This window comes from Tyto alba, unplaced genomic scaffold, assembly GCF_018691265.1.
Source record: "Tyto alba isolate M040663 unplaced genomic scaffold, T.alba_DEE_v4.0 Super-Scaffold_40, whole genome shotgun sequence".
Classification (NCBI taxonomy): domain Eukaryota; kingdom Metazoa; phylum Chordata; class Aves; order Strigiformes; family Tytonidae; genus Tyto; species Tyto alba.
This window is the reverse complement of record NW_024881316.1, coordinates 34,331,539-34,345,664: the sequence shown is the minus strand read 5'-3', so window position 1 is coordinate 34,345,664 and position 14,126 is coordinate 34,331,539. Positions and strand designations below refer to the sequence as shown.

At 50.2% G+C, this 14,126-nt stretch overlaps 1 protein-coding gene across 1 annotated transcript; it reads right to left on the bottom strand.

Moving 5' to 3' along the window:
- Positions 1–3,914: 3,914 nt before the first annotated feature.
- On the bottom strand, positions 3,915–12,573 carry KLF11 (Kruppel like factor 11). Its single transcript, XM_042803175.1, has 4 exons — positions 12,394–12,573; positions 9,759–10,013; positions 7,464–8,457; positions 3,915–5,451 (listed from the first exon to the last, which is right to left on the bottom strand). The coding sequence occupies exons 1-4, from the start codon at positions 12,433–12,435 to the stop codon at positions 5,147–5,149; spliced, it is 1,596 nt and encodes a 531-aa protein (XP_042659109.1). The 5' UTR covers positions 12,436–12,573; the 3' UTR covers positions 3,915–5,146.
- Between the last annotated feature and the right edge of the window lie 1,553 nt (positions 12,574–14,126).

Genomic DNA, 14,126 nt, shown 5'->3' with positions numbered 1-14,126 from the left:
CACCCCAGGGATGCTCTTCCCCAACCTCCTTCCTTTGAGGATCAAACCCCCCACAAGCTTTCAGCCAAACTGTTTGCACATACACCCCCTGGGAGCTGAAAGGGCCCCAGATGAGGTGCAGCCCTGGAGTTGTGCCACACGAGCGTGGTGGAGCTCCCCAGCACACCGGGCAGCAGAGGTGGAGCACCAGCTGCCCGGCATGGATTTCATCTACAACAGGTTTTTTTCCCCCAGCCCCACTCTGGACACAGGACATGGCAATTACTTGCACAGGGTGAAGCGGGTTTATCTGGACAACAATAAACAAGAGAAGAGAAATCACTCTGAACTCGAGAGACACTACAAGGGAGAAAATTAAGGTATTCTTCCCATCTAAGAAAAAATCTCCCAGGAAGGGGTATGCTCCGGCTTCCTCAAGTTTTCTGCACATGCAAGATGTGCCTATGGCCTCCTGCACACACCGGAATGTAAATGTCACCTAATTTCCTCCTCCTGCACTCAAGGACTGAAGCAGAAATTGAGGCAGGCTACATTTGACAGAGGACAAAACCAGTCTGGAAAGAAAATGCCTCAGTGCCAACATGCTTGCTGCAGGGCAGGTAATCCCACGGACCGCGAGCAGATGTAGCTGAGGCTGTGCAGCATCCTCCTGAACTGTCTCGTCATTTCCTCAGCCTGTAGGTTGTGGGGTTTGAGCCATGACTTTTGCTACACGCATCGAAGAAGTTTGCCTTCTCGTGGCCATAGCCTGCCTGCCTCAATCTGCCTTGCCAGGTACGAACAGAAAGTAAACAGGCAGATGGGCTCACAGATTAAACTTCAAAACCGGTTAGATTTATCCTCACAGATGAACTCAAGCCAGATGCAGCCCTGAGGCAGGATCCGGCTCACCAGAGATGACAGATGAAGTGCCACCTTCATCATTCACAGGATGTTGAGCACAGCTTTCCCAGCTGGATTTGGAGTTAGCCAGAGGAGCACACCAAGCGTGCAACCACCTGGCAGCACGGGCCACCTCTGCAGCCTCAGAACAGATTCACGTTTCCAGTATCTTAACTGCAAGCGGTCGGCACACGTCGCTTTGCGAGGCAAGCTGCCGCTACGCTGAAGGTTTGGCTGTATGACCACATGCAGGAAAGCAGAGCTGATCTAACTGCAAAATGTAGCATTAAACCGATGGACACGTTTGAGCGCACCTGCATTTTTCTTCAGAAAAAGTATTAGTTTTCATGGATTTTGAATGGCTACAAGATAGAAGGACTTTTGCTCGCATGATGCCTGTGTTACCACAGGGGTAGCCAGGAAGGTTTCCTCACCTGTGAGCTGTTTTCCCTCATGGGATCAAGCTGTTGCAGACTCCAGCCCCATCAGAATCTGTACTGACTGCACCTCCTGGCTGCGCCCAACAGCTCAGACCACAGCTGGGGTCTAAGGAAAAGCAGGAAGATGAGCACAGAATTCTGAAATCCATAATCGTGTTTCATGTAAGCAAAGCAAGGGAGACAACATAAAAATCAGCAAAAAAAAAATATTGTTTAGGGTATGACTTGACATTCAGAAAAAACGTTCCTTGAAAGACAGTAGTAAGCACATCTTCCCCTGGGAGACAACAGCATCGTGGAGACCTGCGGAGCACGGGGGCCGAAGAGCCTGTGCTGCCCTGCCAGAGCCCTGATCCTGCATCAGCTCCTTCCCTCCAGCTGCTCTCCTGAGGCAGAAGCAGGACCACCCACAGGATCTGCTTTTCCTCCTCCTGCGCTTGCGGGAGCGAGGTGCTGCTCTCTGCGCACAACGCTTCGAGCCGCCGCTCCCGGTCATTACACCCTCTCTCCCCCCCCCGCCTCCTCTTCCACGAAAAGGTGACCCTGCTAGAAATAAACACTGCTGCCGCTTGGGAACTGGTCAGAGGGAAACAAACAGCAGAGATGCTTCAAAATTTAAAGTAGTTGCTGCTGCCGCCAGCGCGGCCGGGCACCTCCTTCCCAGCAGAGACCTGGCGGTGAGACCCAGCCTGCCAGCACGCAGGTACGCGGGAACGGGAAGAACCAGGGCTACCGCAGCCAACTTTTGAGTCAAATTCTCATCTCTCCTTTATTTCCAGCGTTCATGCCATGCACAGCTTGCAACACTAACAGAGCAGCACTCGGACCATCAACTTTTGTCGATAGCTTCTGGAGGCCATGCTAGAAAAACAGTTACGAACCCCGCGACTCTTGTTTTCAGACGACATGCAAAAGCAAAAAACCCAAACCCTGGCGGTGGTGTACGCATCCTAGCAAACACACAAGAAACGTGTAAAATTATAAATGGACAAGCACTGGTCAATTTACAACAGGACCCAAAAAAATCCTGCCTTTACAGGTGAGTGAGCTAGAGAGCCCCAAAGTCTTCCACTGGCCTAGATATATCACCTAATCCAGATGGATTTTCAGAATTCTGGAATGGATGCGTACGAAACCTGAAAATTCACTTTTTTTTTTTTTTTTTATGATTTAAAACCAGTCACGTTACATATTTTTTATTTAATAAAAGTTAAGAACAGGTACAAAAATGTGATTCCATTTCTTTAAAATATAGGCTCAAAATAAAAAGACTGAACAATAGAGTTCAGGCAGTAAAGTGCAAAGAGAGCAGTTACCCCAGTCATGCTTAATCCACAAATAACCCTTACACAGCAGGGAGGAACAGGAAGAGCAAACGGAGCAGCTGCAGCAGTGGCTCAGCTGTTTATGCACATCCAGGAGAGAAGGAGCCACAGGCCCACGCAAGGCAGCACCACCCGGGGCAGCGGGGCCGTGCCGAGGGGGGCGTACACAATACACACTTTTTGAAATTCCCTAGGTTCACTCCATTTCCTCCCCCTGCCACCGCGATGCAACAAACTAACATGACAACTTATTAAGACAGAAGTTTCCAAACTCTTTTGCTCAGGTGAAGTCTGTGAAAAAAAAACTAAATTGGCTACTGGGCTGAGGCAGGACGCTCTTCCCCTGGTTCTTAGCATGCCAAAATGGCATCCAAAAGTCAAACTTTTTGTTCTAAAGGACTTCTAAGAAAAAAAAAAAAAAAAGAGCAGCAACGTCTCTCTCTTCGCCATGCAAATTTGGAAAACTAGGTATCGATGGAGCACAGCAACACTACAAACACCCACTCTACCAGGAAAGGGGGTTTCAACCGAGCCCTTGGGAGAGCACAAAGCGAGGTCTGCACACGCGCACCGGCACGCACGCTGCGCTCGGTGGGGTTACAGCCTGTGTCCAGTGAACAGGGTGTGGGCATTTTAAAGGTCAGGCACAAACACTGTGGTACTCTTTGCACAACACTCTGACTTAGTGCAGTTTGAAAACTTACTACCCTTAATTGTAACTATAGATTTAAGCGTAAAAAATAATGACATATACTGCTTTCAGCTGAAGCAGGTCTCTGCCCGTTACAGGAAGTGCTAGCTGAAATCAACAAGTCTGCACTCACCGAGATGAGAACCGTGCTTTGCCCACACCGGGAAGCAAGACCAGAATTTCAGAACAAAGCAGTGCAAGAGATAGTGCATTCCTAGCCATCCACATTTTACACATCCAGGAGGAAAAAGCTCTCCTCGGTGCTCAACTAAGCTTCAGTGCACAAGTGGCTGAAGGAAGAAGAGTCCAGAAGGAATAAACATGACGGAAAAAAAAATTCATTCAGCAGGTGAGCTGTCCCCCAGCAAAACAACACCTGGTGCTTCACAGCACAACAGCTCTACCATCAGCTCTGCTACAACACGTACATCCTTCCGCACCGCGGAAACCGAGCCCTCCGACTATGCTACGGGCATTTTGTTTTATTACTCACACCATGCCACTACAACACAGCACTCCTGCAGCCAGTGATTCCACTTCTTAGCCATATTTACACTTGGTGTAAAATAAAATCCATTCAACAGGGAGAGTATCTCGTTTAATAGAAAAGGGTGATTTTATACAAAGTACTGGGGGGAAGTATAAGGCCACATGAAGAACATCATCACGTTGACATGGTGGCTGTTTCTTAAGTCAAGACATAATTAGTACTTCCTCTGGTGCTTTGATACAGGTAAATGAAAGCCTTGAACAATTTCCTATAAGGTGCACAAGCATCCATGATACATAAAAAAACCCTTAATTTTCTATTTTTCCTGTACTCAAAAAAAAAAATAAACAGAAACCCAGCTAAGTATTTGTGGGTTATCTTACCATTTTTGCATTTTTCAGTAGATTTTGATATGCTGGTTTAGTAGGACTGAAAGTAAAGCATCATTTTTAGTGTCAAAGTTTCTAAGCAGTGTTTGTGCTTCTACCTCCAACAGAGTAGTCTGGCTCCCCCAAACTTTGCTCCGGTGGAGTGTGGACTCAGGAATGCCCAGTATGTCAAACTTCTACCAAAAGCCACAACGGCTTCCACTTGCAAAGGGTATGAATTTATAAAATGTTGAGGATTTCAACACTTGTTTTCTGAAAGAAAGTAATTCTGGTTTGGTTTGTTTTAAAAATGATGACACAGTTTGATCTTAAACCTCCAATGTCACCTGCGTAAGGAGGGTATAACAGCACCAGCTCATTGCAGGATCAGGATCTGCAAGTGTGAAAACCCCAACCACTATAAGTTATCAAATATTATGGGTTTGCAAAATGTTCTGAATGCTATTCTTTAGGTTTACTGAAAAGAAGTTTCCAAAACTCTGGGTCTCATCCTGCACACCCTTACTAATGCAGGTCAAGTAATTTACCTGCATATCAAGACCAAAATGAATAAATACAAAATATATTTGGTATAGAAAATACTAGTATAAAAATTAAAAATCACCCTGTTTTACTGTCCATCAAAATATTAACAGCAAGCATTACAAGTGACTTTTTTAACCTATTGCCAAAATCATTTCCAAATAGTTCTGCTTTCCTGAAGTGCTGGTGATTGCATTTGCCCAAGTATTGAAAAGAACAAATAGGGAAGGGACGAGGAAAGATAGGATAGATTTCTCACACAGCGTTATTAACAGAGGACCTAAACTGAAGGAAACTGAAGTACGCACAAACACGGGGGAAAAAAAAAAAGCCATTGTCAGTTCTGTTGTAGCCATCGGAGCTCTTCCTAATCTTCAGAAAGAGTGTAGAGAAGGAGCTTTCTCTCACTAGCCCTGACAGACAGACGACGGCACGGGGATGAGCATACTCAGAGCACTGCTGCTTTTCGGTTTCTCTGTTGTGGCAATTCTGTTGAGTTTGCCAACCTCTGTCTGCCAGCTGGGGATCTTCTTTGTGGTCATATGGCGGCGGGTGTGCTTTGTCAAGTGATCGCTGCGCATGAAGCGACGCTCACACACAGGACAAGCAAACTTCTTCTCCCCCGTGTGGGTTCTACGATGGCGTGACAGTTCATCTGAGCGGGCAAACTTCTTGTCACAGCCTTCCCAGTTGCAGCTGAAAGGCTTCTCTCCTGCAGGACATAAAAGAAGGGTAACTTACTTTTGAGAAGCCGTGTTACAGTTTTACCAAAGAACTAACTTAAATCCTGCCTTGTAAAAACTGATGAATTCCACAGAACTGCTTGCATGTGCAGTCAACACTGAGCTTAAGCTCAAGCTGTGTTTCAGAGAAAAATCACTGTTGTTTATACTTATTCCCTCCTATCTCTTTAAATGTTCTTCAATTGAGTCTATTTTCTTCAACTATCCCACGCTCCAATTATCCAAGATTCTTCACCTTTTTCTTTAAACTGGGTTTGAAGCTCCCTCACCTGCTGACCGAAGTAGAAGCAGCCCCCTGCCCTGTGTGACCACAGCTCTAGGGCTGCCGCACGTCACCGGCCAATACTGCGGGCGAGCAGAAGCCTGGAACGGAGCCCGAGTGTCCTGCTGCTCCAGTGACCCAGTGCGACACACAGACGCACCGCCCCGGCCTGCCACCCCCACGCAGCTGGAGCTCCAACAGCCAGCTAAGGTTGTTCTGCTCGCCCGGGAGGGACAGCAGTGGGGAAGGCTGCTCTCATCAGCTTCTGCTCATCCCGCGCGACGGCTTAGCGTCGGACCTCTCCTAAACAATGTGATCTACCGCCTGCAACCCCTGTCAAGCTCAAGGTAAAACATCTGCCACGTGACCCAAATTTATGCTAACACTTTGGAGCAGAACAAGCGTCCAGCAGAAAGGAAGCCCCACAAAAGCCTTATTCTTATTTCAGATATTGAGAGCAAATGTCTAGGTTTGGTGTGTGTGGTATCACCTAGCTACTCAGTGTGCAAGGGAAAGGTGAGAAAAGAAAGCTGAACTACTCTGCCCCTCAATCCTGTAACATGAACTGGCTAGTGAGAGGTCAGCGTGCTTCACCCCCCATAGACATCCTAGTCTTAATCATGACACAGGGACACACACAGCTTCCCCATGGATCAGCAGCAGCACATGCTGAAAGCGGGACACTTGTTGCTAGTCTGTGTTTATCCTGCAGTGCCGGGTTAATTCAGCAGCCTGCAGCACTTGCTCTCAAGCCAGAAGCAGCAGCATCATTCTACCTCTGAGCTCAGGTTTACAAGGATAATCAGCTTCATACGAGGTTTAAGCTCTTTCCCCAAAGGAACTGTAAAGACAAGCTGGCAAACTAAGGCAAATCCTGCCATAGAAGCTGACATCCAATAAACCACAGTGTCTGTGGGGCAAGGGAGAATAGGGGGAAAAAAATGAAGGAAACCCAGAATTAGAGAGACTTTTGAATGAGCTATTCTGTACCAATCTCCTGCTATGACTGTCCTTCAACATCAAAAACAGTCCCTGAAAACTCAAAGTTAGTTTTAACTTAAAAGGATCTTGGAGTCAGAAAAAGGATAAGTAAAACTCACGTACATACTGTCTCCACGTTGACCAGATTTTACGGAGCAAATCAGCTTCATATTAATTACAATTAATTTTCATTTACCTTTAAAATTCCCCTTCTGTAACTGAATAAACTGCCACGTTCCTGTAGCAGCTCTACTTCCTACCACAGTAGCCCAAAACCTCAAATTATTCCCACTTAGCTTAAACAAAACTCTGGGAAAATGTGCAGTTTCTGACTTTCTTTTACTTGGGTAACAATTAAGACCAACTACCTGTACTATGGTTTGCTTACTCCAGACCTCTCCGTGCCCCAGAAAAAGGGACTTGCACAATTCATTTCAAGCCAGTCCAGATGGCAGGATTCCACTCAAATCTAAACACACACAGACGGCAAAGCTTCACTCCAACTAAAGCATGTGAAATTCAACTAACGCTATGGGGTCAGCTGAGGTCTCGGCACAAAGTCTGTCTTGTTTTGCTTGCCCATGGAGAATGAATATTCCTCCCTTCCCCGAGATGAGCAGAAGTTTGCCGATCACCTGCCTCTTCCCTTCCCCACCCTCTCCCCCAAAGAAGGTGCCTTTCAGCACCCCAACACAAGCCAGTGCCAGAGCGACAAAGGACTCGCCCTGTCGTACACACCAGTGTGGGTGCGAAGGTGGGCTTTGAGGTGGGAACTTTTGAAATAGGTTTTCTTGCACCCAGGGAAGTTGCAAACATAATTCCTCCGTCTAGAAAAGTCCATCTGGGGGGCGCAGCTTTGACCAGAAGCGATGAGCACAGGAGCAGGGGCAAGGGGCAGTAACTTGGTGTTCCCAACAGTCATTACTGCTGGCGGGCACTGTGGTGTTTGTGTGACAGCAGTCTGTGGAAGAACCAACATGACGGTCCCCTGAGGCACAGAAGGTCCCATGAGTACAGGCTGAGAGAGCGGGGCCGCCTGCGGTAAAATAGGTTTCATGGGAGTTGAGACTGTTGGAGTTGAAGGCTTGACGTAGGCATTGATCATACTGCTTTGTCCATTTAAAGGGATCATTTGACAGAGAACCTGGGGACTTGAAACGGGGGCAGGTGTCACTGGGGTAGCTCTTTTTTGCAAGTCATTCTCACAATTCTTTGGTAAGTGGGTCTGTGGCGAAACGGGCCTGACTGGTAGTTGTCCTTTATTGGTCACAATATCACTGGAGTTATGTGCATAAGGTTGGTGTACTGGAGAGGTTTTGTTAGTTAAATTATCTGTGGCACACGTGTCCTGTGGCAGTCTGGAATGTCTTCGGTCATCCACTCCACACCAGTCTCTGGAAGTGCTGTAGTCTGAAGTTACCTTTGTTTTCTCTTGCCCAGCAGGAATGTGATGGTAAGCAGAACTATCACCTGTGTGGCGTATGACGCTTGTTGCCATGGCCCTGCAAGGCTGAGGGGCAAAGGATTCAGATCTCACTGGCTTCTGACTGCACTGTTGCTCCACGTTGATAACAGATGGCTTGGTTATGGGAGAGGCACCAGTCGCTGATGTGACTGAGCAGGCAGCTGTATTTGCCATGACAGTCCTTGGTTTGGAATAAGTGACTTGTGAGGAGAGGAGCATAGCAGCTGACATCTCAACAAAGTCAGGGCTGTGCGGAGGGGTCATGCACTGCAAAAAAAAAAATGCTGTTATACAGCAGTGTCATTTCACAGCACAGTTTTTCACCATCTTTACTGTGGAAAAAAAAAAAATTACACTCCTTCCCCAGAATCCCAGAACCTGCCTCTTAGGACAAACTGATTAAAGCATACATTGCCTCATCTGATGGTCATCCTGACTATGCTCAAAGGAGGCAATGAGGCAGCTGTAAACCTGCATAAAACATTGCATGTCTACTCACTGCACTACAAAAAACTCTCTCATTCCTTTCTCCTCAGCAATGGGTGCAGCTGTAAGAGGCTAGAGCGCTTTGCTGTTCAGAGAAAACAGACAGAGTAACTGTACCCTTTCAATTCCAAGCTTCCAGCAAGCCCCAGATCTTTTATCAGTGATTACCCATCAGCTGGTGGCTACTTGTGAGATAAAGACAAATGGAACTGCTCTCTCCCTTCTTATTCATCCATTTCTCTCTACTCTCTCCTGCTATCACCATCTCTCCTTTACCACTGAAAACTCTTGCCTAGCTCCTGTGCTGCTCCAGAGACAGTACCAGCACTGCAGGAATATGAGAAGTCCATCCAGCAGCTGCCATACCATCTCAGCCTCTTTCATCTGTTATTCCCCTTTTTCATTGACATAACTGCTAGAAGCCCACAGATTGAAATGGGCCTTAACCATCTAAAACCTGAATGGCACCAAGCCCTTTTTTAATACTTATTTTTGTTGCAACAAATAAAATATTTGTGATTCAACCAACGTTAGTCAGCTGGAGCAGACCAATGCTCTGGAGAAATAGCAGACTACATGTACAAACACATAGCATAGAAACTAATTAAATTGTCTGTTTCATAATGGTAATCTGTACTTTCTCTTATAATGACCAGAATGAAACCAAATGTCATCTAGAACCTTTTTCATACAGTGCTTGCAGGTGAGTTGGTGCCGAATCACTGAGGCTCACTCTGTCATTCTTACTCAAAGTGCTCCAAGGAACCTACAGGAACCATCCAGACAGCATCCTCAGCGCACCTGTCAAACTGTCAGATTAAATAACCTCTCAGCAAGGGCTTTCACATCAAAATTTAACAAAGGATCAAACTCCTACATTTGCCATTCCAGAGACCACAGAAAAACCCACACTCGGTATGCCCACCTCACTACCCTGTGTACACACACACAGCACTGGCTACACTGTGGCTGTTCTACACCGGGCACATGCACAAGCTATCTTTTCCAGCCAAATTAAAACATCGCAGAGACATAACTTCCAGATGTGAGGTATATTTATTTTGCATTCATGTTTTTCTTACCAGTGTAGATAAATAGTCCTTTGGTAATTCAGACGTAGCCTCAGCATGCATTGTGAAATCACCAGAATCCGAGAAGGGCGTAAGTGGCCTTATCTTTAATATGTCACCTTTCTGTGATCTTTGACCCCAGGAGCTCATACAAACAAGCGCTTCAACGGCTTCAATGTCGTTCTGCTCCAAGGTGCTGCAGGTAGACCTCTCACTGTCATGACGCTGCCTTTCACGGATAGACTCATAGATGTCCACAATGTCAACCTAAATATAATCGGATTACTGGCTATTAGGACAAGTCAGAATACAAAGCTGACACCACCCACATACTGTCTGCTCATGATGAAGGTCATCTGAAACAGATCCCATGCCTGCGGCAAGACTTTTACCAACCAGCTCAACTCTTACCCTCCCCCCACCAGCTCATCTCCCCACCCCTGTTACTCTTAAAAAAAAAAAAAAAAAAAAAAAAGTGTGATTTGCAGGAAAGGAACAGATAGATGTGTAGCTCACGTTTCCAGAATTATTTTCCTGGATTACACTGCTTTGAATAAACGCATCTCATGTTTGCAAACAAGCAAAGGAAGAAAAAAAAAAAAAACAACTTTCAACTTTGTTTAGCCAAGGCTGTTTCCTGGACTCAAAAGACGACTGCTATTCAGCATTAATCTCATTACGGTAACATTAAGACAAATTTCAGCTGACAGCAAGATGCTTTAAGGTATGATCACTGACTCAGAGTTCCACACCTTGCAAAAGCATTTTAATCTTATTTTTACCAATAGGGAAGACAGGGTGGGAGGGAGGGAAAGAAGGGAAGAAAACAGTCTTCAAAGTGCAGTGGGAATTGTTTGTATTGCACTTTAGAGAGGTATGATACTACACTGGTGCTAGGTATCTCAAAACACACAGGAGTAACAGGAAGGCAAATGTAACCATACTGATTTGTTTCCAGCTGCAAACATCACATAAAATTTATGCGTGTGCACATGTGTATGTGCATGCAAAACACTTGACTTCTCTGCAAAAGGATACCCAAACTTCATAAAGCTCTCACAGTGCTTGGCAGCAACTCCAAAAGCTACGTCACACTGCTGGTTTATCACTCATGTGCCAGCTCAGTCTTAACTAGGCATCCAAACTCTTCCAGTCTTTAAGCACACCAGCTAACTGTGAAGGCTGGGATTCAGAAGCGTGGACCAAAAGTCCTGAGCCTACTGCTGCTCTACATAGTATTTACGTACTGCAGCAAAAGGGGTTTGACTTAAAAAGCACCACCACACCGTTAGCACAGCCTAAAGCCCTAGAGGGAACTATATTTGTTGGGTGACATCACTTACACACCTAAGTCAACAAGTTTTGTTAGCGAGTTAAGCAACGTGGATTGATCCTAGCTCAACAGTGCCACAGAGATGCAAAGCCGTGTGACACTGTCTCCACTATCCGGATGGGCGCAGCAAACACAATGGCTCCAAAACGCCGGTACAGCACTGAGGACTTTCGCCTAAAACATGAGGTACCAGGCATGGAGATGTCAAGATCGGGGGGCAGGGGCAGGAAGGAGTTAAAGCACCCTAAAGCTATTAACTGCTCTCAGAGAGACTTCTAAGGATTTCCACTGAAAACAGTGAGAATGGGAATGAGGGCAAAAAGCGATGTCTCCTGCAAGCCTGAACCTAGACCGCCTGTCAAACAGGAGCCACACCAGGCTTGGCTCTGCGCTAAGCTGCCAGAAAGACTGTGAGTGTTCCTCAAAGTGTGACTGCAGGTAACCAAGACAGCAGACTTTTTTTTTTTTTTTCTTTTCCCAACCCTACGTTTCAGGAGAGCAGTTTTCGCTGAAGAAACATGCGAAAATATACCCCGCTTCAAAGAAAAGGAGAAAAAAAGCAAAACAAAACAAAAAAAAAAAACCCAACACACTCTATAAAAGCCCTTTCCCAAAGCGAGCGCCCCAGCCCAAGCCCTGCCGCTGCCAGGGGAATGGCTAACCGCGCCGGGCTGCCTGTCCTCACGTCACCCCGCCGGGGACCTACGTGCGCGGGCAGCGGCTCTTCCTCCCCCGCCCGCTCCCCGCCTCACGGCGGCTGCCCCCGGCCGGGCGGCGCCGCGGGGGGGGCGGGTGGCGGGAAGGGAAGGAGGAGGAGGAGGAGGAGGAGGAGGAGGAGGAGGAGGAGGAGGAGGAGGAGGGCAGCTCCCGCCCCGCCGCCGCCCCCACAGTGCCGCTGCGGGAGGCCGCCCCCCCCTCACCCCCCGCAAGCAGCCGGGGCAACACCCGCCCCGAGAGCTCCCGCCCCGAGAGCTCTGCCCCGGCACAACCGGCACCCCCCCGCACCCCTTCCCGGCGGCACCGACACCCCCCCTCCCCCCCCCCCCAGCCCCTCGCACCGGGTAACGGTCCCAACCGCCCCACACACACACACACCCCCCTTCCGTGAGTAACGGCCCCACCGCCCAGACCCCCGCGGCGAGCAACGGTCTCGAGGCGCCGCCGCCCCCGCTGAGGCGATAACGGTCCCCCCGCCCCTGCCCGCCACAGAGCACGTGTCCGCGTCGCACCGGCTGCCCCCCGGGCTCGCGGGGGGGGGGGGTGGGGGGGGTGGTATATGCCCGCCGCCTCCCTCCCTTCCTCCCCGGTGCTTACCGCGGACGCATCTCCCATCTCCGAGCAGGGCGAGCCGTGCATGGCGCGGCTCCGGCGGGCGGCAGCGTGACCGGGGACCCGCAGCAGCAGCAGCAGCAGCAGCAGCAGCACCAGGAGCAGCAAGAGCAGGAACAGCAGCAGCAGCGCGCGCGCACGCAGCAGCAGCCGGCGCCGCCCCCTCCCCCGCCAGCCGGGAGCCGAGCAGCCCGCGCGCCGCAGGAAGCGCGCCGGAACGCCGCCTGCACCAGACACCGCGGGCGGGGCGGAGGGAGGGGAAGGAGGGGGGGGAGGCCGGCGCCTCACCAATCACCGCCGGCCGCGGCCCGCGGCCAGCCAATGAGAGGCGGGCGGCCGGCGTGATGGCGGCGTGGCGCGGGGCTGCCGGCAGGAAGGGCGGCGCGTGGGCACGTTCGGCGGGCGGCGGCGGGAAGGCGGGGAAGGGGGCGGGGTCGAGGGAGGGGGGAGGGGGAGGGGGAGGGGGGGGGAGGGGAGGGAAGCGCGCGCTGGAAACTGGGGGAAAGGTCGGGCGGGGGCGGGGCGGCGGCCGGGAATGCCCGTGCGCGCGGGGGTGTGGCGGGGCGCGGCGCGGGGGCGCGGCTCTCCCCTCCCCCCTTCCCCCTCCCCCCCCGCGGTGCGTGCGGCGCGGCACGCAGGCACCCCCCCCCTCCCCCCACCCCCTACCCCCCCCCCCACCCGCGCGTCCCCGCAGGGCGGTGGGATTTTGGGGGGGAAACACCCGTTTTCCCGCATATTCCCCTCGCTTCAGTTGTTTTGCCGTCGCGTTGGACGAGGCGGCGGGCGCCCGCCTGGCCGCGGCACGGCTCCGCCGGCGGGATCGGCCGGAGGGCCCGGCGTTCAAACAACCCGAACCCCCCCCAAAATAAACGCGTTACTCCGGGGGGGTGGATCCGCGGCCTCGTTGGGGGGCCGTACGCGGCCAGGGGGGGCCGCCCCAGTGCCAGCCGGGGGGGCGTCTTTTTAAAAAGACCTCACATCGCAACATGTTTTTTGATAAAAAGTACATGCCCTTTGTTTCTTCACCTTCCCGTCCCCAGCCCCTTGTCTTCTCTTTTTAATGGAAGCCGGAACCTCTCGGCCCACCCAGCTCCCAGCGCCAAGCGAGCGCTTTCCCAGCCCGGCCCCCCCGCTGCAGACAGCAACAAGCTTTTTTTTTATTATTTTTTTTTCCTGCTGGGTTATCTCTACTTGTTCCTGCCTCAGTTTTTCAAGACGCGACATCCTCATTGTCAACACAGGGGACATGAGTGGGATCATCTTGAGCCTTTCATCTCCATTCATTGTTAGCTTCAGTTGACCACAGGGGCTCAATTTTTTTCCATCACAGCTCTTCTGAATCCTGGACCTTCCCCACTGTCCACATAGTTTCTAAGACATCGCCATACTCTGCTCATCTCCGGACTCCGTTACCGCACATTTCACCTGCTTTAGCTTCCATTGCACTACTACTTCCCAGCCCATCAAACACCGCATTAAAGCGATCTCCCTGACCTGTCCAACCAGGCATTCCCATTCCCTCCTTGCGTCTCTCCCCAGTGCCTCCCGTATTTAACCTAATTTTTTTCTCCCACTGCCAGGGTTCCCCCGCAGAGGGTCCTGCAGGGACTGCCGCAGCCAGTGCATCTCCAAACTCTTCTCCCTTGAAGGTCCCACTGGGTTCCCTGCACGCCGTTGGTCCTGCCTGCAGTTTGCAACCTGCAAGTTCGTGTCCCTGC

Excerpts from the sequence above, each read along its gene's own strand:
- KLF11 (XM_042803175.1), bottom strand. The coding sequence starts at position 12,435 with ATGCACGGCTCGCCCTGCTCGGAGATGGGAGATGCGTCCGCG. Across the intron at positions 10,014-12,393 it reads AGATGGGAGATGCGTCCGCG|GTTGACATTGTGGACATCTA; the intron begins GTAAGCACCGGG and ends GATTATATTTAG. Across the intron at positions 8,458-9,758 it reads AGGACTATTTATCTACACTG|TGCATGACCCCTCCGCACAG; the intron begins GTAAGAAAAACA and ends TTTTTTTTGCAG.